The sequence below is a fragment of the Oncorhynchus gorbuscha genome, linkage group LG03 (genome assembly GCF_021184085.1).
Source record: "Oncorhynchus gorbuscha isolate QuinsamMale2020 ecotype Even-year linkage group LG03, OgorEven_v1.0, whole genome shotgun sequence".
Classification (NCBI taxonomy): Eukaryota; Metazoa; Chordata; class Actinopteri; order Salmoniformes; family Salmonidae; genus Oncorhynchus; species Oncorhynchus gorbuscha.
Window position 1 is genome coordinate 76,231,596 of NC_060175.1, and position 8,062 is coordinate 76,239,657.

At 47.2% G+C, this 8,062-nt stretch overlaps 1 protein-coding gene across 4 annotated transcripts; it reads right to left on the minus strand.

The window, feature by feature from the left end:
• Window positions 1-287: 287 nt before the first annotated feature.
• Window positions 288-7,840, minus strand: adnpb (activity-dependent neuroprotector homeobox b). Of its 4 annotated transcripts, none has more exons than XM_046343744.1 (4): window positions 7,674-7,840; window positions 4,896-5,011; window positions 4,464-4,556; window positions 288-4,327 (listed from the first exon to the last, which is right to left on the minus strand). In XM_046343744.1, the coding sequence occupies exons 2-4, from the start codon at window positions 5,001-5,003 to the stop codon at window positions 1,418-1,420; spliced, it is 3,111 nt and encodes a 1,036-aa protein (XP_046199700.1). In that variant the 5' UTR covers window positions 5,004-5,011; window positions 7,674-7,840; the 3' UTR covers window positions 288-1,417. The 4 variants fall into 4 exon arrangements, with proteins under 4 accessions (XP_046199700.1, XP_046199702.1, XP_046199698.1 ...); XM_046343746.1 differs by having other exon boundaries at window positions 7,667-7,689; XM_046343742.1 differs by lacking the exon at window positions 7,674-7,840 and adding an exon at window positions 7,118-7,559.
• Window positions 7,841-8,062: the final 222 nt, after the last annotated feature.

Genomic DNA, 8,062 nt, shown 5'->3' on the forward strand with positions numbered 1-8,062 from the left:
CTCACATAGCCAACATGTTTATTCTGTTCCAGGTGAAATAAAACAATTCACAAAGCATTGGAACCCCATATATTACACACCTAAACCTTGTTTAGGATTCTCTATAAATACCTGCGATAACAGGATGTCACCACCAGTGACTGTCCTGCTTGTGGGTTTCATTTCGAACAGCTGACTTGTGGTGCTACTTCTTGAAACTACAGAACAGTCTCTGTAAAGGGGTTTGTCACATGAAAGAGAATAAGACAAAGGAAATGGGGGGGGGGGAGGCAAGATTAGGAGAACTGTGAGAAGCACAATATAGCACTTTATTGTTCATAAGTGAAAAATGTCAAACAAAAACAAATACACAAATTGAAGATCACAAATTAAAACCCACAGAAAAGTAATTAATAGCAAATGCTCTCTCGGTTTCACAGGCGACAGCAAACATCCATTCTCGGGGGGAAAATAAGTAAAAGGTAGGTACATGAAAAGAGACAAAAAAAGTACAATCTAGACTACAAACACTGGGCTACAGAGAACAGTTGAAATGCCCCTTTACTCTAACCAAGTGGGAGGATAAAGATATGAGAAACAGTATTTTCAATAGAACCAAAGTTATTACTGCAAATAAAAAAGTACAATCAATCAATCGTCAGCAAAGACCGAAAAACTAAAGCAATCGATTATGTTCATTTAAATTTGCATTTATATATAGATATATTATTTAGCAAAAATGTAATGGATTTATTTAAAAAATAAACAAAAACATACAGAAAATACCAGCCACCAAAGCGACATCTATTATCTAGCGAACCAATGTAGAACATACGAGGCTAGCTTGTATACAGAAAGAATAGCTAATATTGTATGAGTACATCTACAGCAACTTCTCTCCAAACATGTCTAAAAGACTGTACAAATATACATGAGCTATTCCTGCATGACTACATGAAACATTTGGGATAGTCTAGTTTTACTTCAAACCTTGTAACTTGTAATGACTCAAATGTTTTTGCCACACTGTAACTTGTGGCCAATTGGACAAGAATAAGTACTTATTTGAATTTTGTAGTAAAGTAAATAGAAGGCAACCCATTTCCTATCATTTGGTGCATCTTCAGTGTTTTCTTTTTTTCCCCCTAGAGGAAAAGTTCAATCTTTGTTCACAAATCTTAAGTCACTACTAACTACTTCTCACTGCAGAGCACCTTCAATTGGCTTTTGACTTGACCAAACGCCATTGGATGGCTTGTTGAAGTGAAAAGGGAAGAAGCTCTCCTTTACACTCTCCCCTTGTTGTCCCTCATGGCATCATTGACCATTTCCAGCTCTAGAGTTTTGGTGAGGCAGAGTTGTTAGCATGGATCAAATGTTAGTAACTTATCTGTGTGCGTATAATTTGTTTTTGTGTGCCTGTGTGTGTGTCCATTAGTCAGACCTGCTGCTTGCCAAGTTGGACACTTGTTTTTCCACTTTCCGGGTGTCCCAGTTTGGCAATAGCTTCCTTCCCTTTAACCTGTCTCTCCGGCAACGCCGAGGAGCCATATCCATTCTCAACATGACCCTCTTCTTCCTCCTCTGACCCATCCTCCATATCCTCTAGGTCTGAGCTGGAGTGGGCTCCTGTCCCCAACACCTCTCCCTCTGCAGCCAGCCTGTCATTACCCGTGGAATTCAGTTCTACTACTCCAGTTTCATCATCCTCTTCGTCACCATCATCCGTTTCATCCTCATTGCTGTCGGAGTCAATAGCGATGGGTTCTGAGAGATACTGAGGCCCTCTCCGTTTTAAGGTGCTTTCGATTATCTTGTTTTGGTCACTCTTGGCACCACCGTTGGGCTGGGTGGTGGCACTGGCCCCATTGTCAGACCCTGCTGGCGTACCCTCCTGGAGTGTAGTACCATGGTTAGCCGCAGCTCTCTCCTCTATGCGCAGGATGGCCTGCTCAGACCGCCCAATACACGTCCTAGACGTCCGCCTCGCTAATACCTCTCCACTTTCTTTGCCCTCAGACAAGCACTCAGGGTCAAAGGTAAGTTCATGGCTGAGCCGACTGACCTCCCGCATGTTGAAGCCCAGCAACACCTTGGCCTTCTGGGTCTCACAGTCCCGCGTGCATATCCTCCTGCGGTTGGTGAAGTGGCTGGAGATGTCAGACTTCCACAACCACAGACTGGCGGCTAGCTTCTCCACCTCCCTACGCATTGGGTAGGGTTCACGGTTGAAGTACTGCGTCAGGAAGGCTTTCCGCGCCTCGTACGACTCATCCTCGTGGCCTTTGGGGTCAAGGACCAGGTTGACAGGATCGTCTGGATTCTCTACAAAAGCCGCAGAGCCCTCATGCTCTCCAGGCGGCAGCTTACGGCGCTTTGGGTCGTTAGGGTCACAGTTCTCAAAGCCAGCCCGTTTGAGGGCAGTGCCCTGAGCCTGGGAGACCCTGGGGGAGGGCGCAGGCCTGCTGTCTTGCCCATTCTGGGTCTTTCCCACACCACGGCAGTGCACCAGGTGCAGTGTGATGGTGGAGGCAGTCATGTTGCTTGTGTACACACCCAAGCAGTGGATACATTTGTAGGTGAGTTTTTTCTCCACTGGGTGCACTGTTTGGATGACCTGGTGCCTCTCTCTCAAGTGGTGTGCCAGTGCATCAGAGATTGGGCCCTTGAGGATGGAGAAGCACAGCGGGCACAGAGTCTTGCCCACGTCTTTCTTGTATGGCACAGCCGCCTGAGGTGCACTCTTGGGAGGCGAACCATCTTCGGATTCAGAGGGCATCTTTGGGGGTTGGCTGGGCACTGTCCTCTTGCCAGTTTGTGTGGAAGAGGAGGCACTCTGGGCATGGAAGGCCACTGACTCCTCTGGTGCGTCTCTCATGTTGTAGGTGGTGACAATCAGCTGGACGTTCTTGGGGTTGCCCTGCTGCAGAGTGAGGTCAAAAGTCAGAGGAGAGTCAGTGCGCGGCCCCACCGTCTCGTCCGGGTGGGACTGTCGCATGTGTGCCACAATTTTCTCCACGTCGTTGAAGGTGGCGCGGCAGTGCGGGCAGGACAGGCCGTGGATCAGCATGTGGTTGAGGAGTGTGTCGCTGGGCAGGTAGCGGTTGCAGTACAGACACTTGCTGGTGAAGTTGTGGATCTTCATGATGTAGTTGGCTACTGCAGGGACCTTCTCCGCCTTGTGCTCCTTCTCAAAGTGCGAGCTGTACACATTCTCAGGGAACAGCTCGTTGCAGATAGTGCAGATCTTCCACTTCTGGGTGTAAGACGTGCCCAGGACTGAAGTGCCCCCCTTCCCCTTGGCCGTGACTGAGGCCACTGTGGTGGCAGCTGCCTGGACCCGGGAGTTCAGCTGGGTGGGCTTGAGTGTAGAAGAGGAGGAACTCACCACTATGGGGCTCCGCAAGCCACCAGGGAGGTTCTGTTTGGCAGCCTGCGAATGCTGGGGCACAGAGACCTGTGCGTTGCCGGGTAGAGTGATTCTCACCTGCTGCCCGCCTATAGAGAAGGACTGAGTGGTCCCGCTCTTTAACCCAAAAGGTCCCTGCTTCAGGTGAGACCCAGACAGGAGTCCCGTTGAGCTTAGGCCTGACTTTGGGATGACGATCCTGCTAAGCTGCTGGGTGGGAAGGGAGCGGACTCCACCCACTGTGGTGGTCACCAGCTGACCTTTGGGTCCTACACCAATGACAGTCTTTTCCCCCGGCTTGGGGGATACCATGATGACAGGCTTGACCCGTGGCACTACCACGTTTGTGTGACCAATCATGGCAGTCACCTGGTAACCAATGCGCTCGTGGTCCTCAATAACATGCTGCACGAGTGCCTCATAGGTGCGTAGCACAAAGAGGCAGCGCTTGCAGTGGATGGTGTTGCTGTTAGCATTGGTGTTGCTGCTGCTGTCTGTGTTCCCTGAGCCCGCACCAGCACCGTTAGGTGTGGTCTTTTCCCCAGGCTTAATCAGGTAGGGTGCGGCCACATGCTGAAAGTGTTCTCTGTAGATGTGCTTGCGCACCACGTTGTAAAGCGGGTCCCTGTAGGTGCACTTCTTGCAGTAGTACACCGCCTGCTCGATGCTCTCTCCAGGCCTCTTGCCCAGCTGCATGCCATCCTTCAGCCCCTGCATGCCTCCGGGACCCTGTCGCACCACGTTGTTGGGCATGTGGAACAGCTTGATGTGCGTCTCCAGGGTCTTCTTGTTCCCATTGTAGGTGCAGTAGGGGCAGTTAAGCAGGATGCGGCTCTCGAAGTCCTCACTGTGGACATTGCGGAAGTGGCTCTTGTACGCTGAGAAGAACTTGGAGGAGAAGGGGCAGCCAGAACAACAGAAAGGCTTTGATCTGTACTCCTGGGAAACAAATGGAAAAGAAGACGACAGCGGCGAGTCAGCTGTTGATGTTTATCAAATGTAAATACATTGTTTATTGAAAATAAGCAGACACAATAACAATACAATGAACAGTGGGTTCCAGTGAGTCACTCACCTGGGCTTTGGTCAGTGAAGGATCCCACACACACACATCATCCCAGGTGGTGTGCTTGATGTAGAACTCATTAGGGACATAGTCTTTGTAGTCCTAAGGGGAGAGAATGACAATCACAATTAATATATACATCAATAAAAATCAAGTCAGATCGAGGTGATTTGCTAGGAGGGGTTTTAAAGGCCACAACCTTTGGGAATGTTATTATGGTTGTGGACTGGGCTTAATATAACTTCAAACTGACAAAGTGACAGACATCATAAACATGAGAAATTTGACAACTCCTGCTTTGATGGCTGAAACAATGACTGATTGTTTAATGAGCTATTCATGAATGAGCTATTATTTCTTCATGTTTGAAAAACCAGTGTGGTCAAAGGCATGATTCTCATTCACAGATAATAGAACAGTAGAACTCCATGTGCTGCTCACCTCAATATGGTCTTTACAAAACTCCAGCCCGATGTCTCCCAGAACCCGCTTGACATTTCTTCTGGCTTTCCGTAAGCTGCCCAGGTTGTTGACCGGGAGCTGGAACATGCTGGCCACTTGGAGAAGGGAGGGACACAGGTGTGACTAATAGGTGAGGTCAGGTAGGTCAACATATGTACTAAGCATTGTTGTAAAGAGGCACAAGTTCCACAGACCCAACACAAAAACCTTTGTGTTATCCTGGGTGACCAAAACACACATCCCAAAGAATTACACTAGAGTTACATTAACATAATCATTGGAGTGACTAGTGCACCTATGGGGGGGGGGGACGCCACAAAAGAACCAGCTGTCTGTCAGTCACCTTTCGTCATAAAACCATCAATAGTTTTCCACAGCAGCATTTCTCATGTCTATCCATAATGTCCCTACCACAGTCTTTATGTCTGTCTGGACTGATTGGTTTATTATATATTCCAGTCAACGCTAAACAATCAAAACACTGCAGAATGGATGCTCTACTCAGGTCAAAGGTCAGATAGGACAAGAAACTTTAGTGACAAGCAGCATGAGACCAAACACTCTTCCCCTATCCAGTGATGTCATAGCTCTAGTTGTATGTTCCAGAAGATGCAACTATGGTACAGTGCTGCTGAGCTGAATGTCGTCTGGCTGCCCGTCTCCCTTGCTGGCTGGGCTTACTCCCATCGCTTGTAGATGGCGCTAGAGGACAGCTCTGCCTCCATTATGTAAGGCTTCCATTGCTCTGCCTGCCCCCTTTTTGCAGCCTCTCTGCAATCACGGAATGGCGCCTCCTATTGAGTCAGCAGCAGAGCCCAACATTTACAATATGTCTGCAGTGTATTTTGGGGGGAGGGGAGTGGGGGCTGGGTGGGTAGCTGGCAGAGAATAGCCACTCTACAGCTGAGGCAAGAGGAAGAGGAGGAGAGGAAGAGGACAAAAGGAGTTGGCCTAATGGGTAAAATATAGACTCATGTAACAAAAAAAATCTATAAGTGTGTTCTGTCCTCAAAGTAACAATGACGACATTCCCTCTGGTCACCATAAGATCCTCCAAACTCACATTGTTTACAAAATTAAAAGTTGATTGTATCAGTCATACCCTCTTTTAGCAAACTGCCACCGATGACCATACACACACACCAAAAGGAAGAGACTTGGCATTTAAGTGGAACACCTATCTATCTATATGACCAAAAGGTTAAATCAGGATCACCACATTGTTTCTCCTGATGGCCCCCACACAGGGACCATTGGAACATATGGTTAAATCAATAGAGTACCAGTATAAAACCAACCTCGAAGAATATGTTGACACCTTATATAAGTTGCTAGCAACATTATATCAGATAGCCATTATAATTGTGAGGTGAATAACGTGAGGTGAGTTTACTTAGCCATCTGACGTCACTTGTGTTACAACATTCAAAATCAAATGTGCGACCTGCAGATCACAACTCCTTGTCACCTATACACACACGCTGTAGGCAAGTTGCTGAATGAGTCTGACTAACGTACCAGTTTGCTGCCAGCTAGATTATAACACCCCGGTTCAGTTATATTTTAAATAATGGGGGAAAAATACCATTACATTTGATAAAGGTCAAATGTGTCTATTAACTAGGAGAGTGACGTTAGAGGAGGTTACGAGCTATCGTCTCCCTCCTTCAATTTGGCCAAAATGATGCCTTTGATTGAAGTCAATGATGAATATCGTATATGGCCATCTGTTCGACCAATGAAAGAGGATAAAAATATTTCTTACACGATTAGCTACTACGTGAATCATACCTCATGGTTCTTTCTACACCTTAATAACGTCTGACGAACGATAGCTGATTGCTTCCTCGCAGTCGCGAGTCACCCACCACAAAGGGAAGCGCAAGTAAAACACAGCGAGCTAGCAGCTGCTACAAGAGTACTAGAAAGGAGCCCCGCACCTCTTCAGTAGGTGCTGATATTGAGCGCTACTCAGTGCCCAAGTTTAGCTGGCCAAAAGTGGTACAATGTCACCGACAACTTAAGATATACGGTATCATAACACTCCACGTAATATTGTTTAATTTTTTATCATCAATACATAAAGCTTAAGTCTACATTGTTCGCCGACCTTAGCTAGGAACGAATAGCGGCAACGCATCATCGTAGTTAACCCTCCTAGCTAGCGAGGTTGTATGAAAAGCGGAGTGTGACGAGTTTACCTGGTTTGAAATACGGTGGTCCCGTTGGCGTAAATGATTTCAATTACGAGAAACGGTGAGACAAATCGTTGGGCACTCTCACGTTCCCTTCTACTCCTCCAAATAAGCAGCCGGGAATAACCGCCTTGCCGTCTACTCTCCAAGCGGTCACACCACACCGCGAGGGAGCTCGACTCCTCTCACTATCCAACACAGAGTATCCTTCTCGGATGCCGGGGATGAAGTGCCGCTGGAACTCATTTAGCTAGATAAACATCGAAAATGCCCATTGCAGGAAAAAATAAAGTATCGCTGTTTTAAATATTACGACGTAGTTACACCTAATCCAAAACTGTGTAAACTCTATGACTGTTTACTGATAATAATGCATACCCATCTCTTCCCTATAAAGACAATACACCCATCCTAGACTATAAACTGCCCTATCCAAAATGGCGCAATTGAAAGGGCGGAAGTGACATATGTTTGATTAGCATAAAAAGCTAATTGTGATATCAAAATGAGTCGAGACTTATAAAACTAATTTACTGTGTGGTAAACAAGTCTAACCTCTTACCGTGCAAGACAGGCCTCAGATTTTGGCCTCGGTCGGTCTTCAACGTCTGTCAAATTCTATGCCTGGGGGATTGGGGTAAACAAGCTCGATCTGCAATTACCAGATTGAACCAACAGGAGGCACCCTCTAGTTGAGCGTGAACGCATGCGTTAGGACTAGCTACAACGGGCGCCCTCCCCTGCAGAGGGTCGGATGTATACAGTGCCTCAGTACCAACACAGTGCCTTTGCATTTGCCCAATGTCAGAGAGCTATGAGAACAGTAGGTGGCGCTGTTCTATGCTGGCACTTAACTCACCGGGACTACTTTCCTCAGAGATTGGGCAGCTACCAAGCCTGAGAGCATATTGTTCTGTCCATTTAAGCATGGGCCCCTTGGAGAGATTGGGG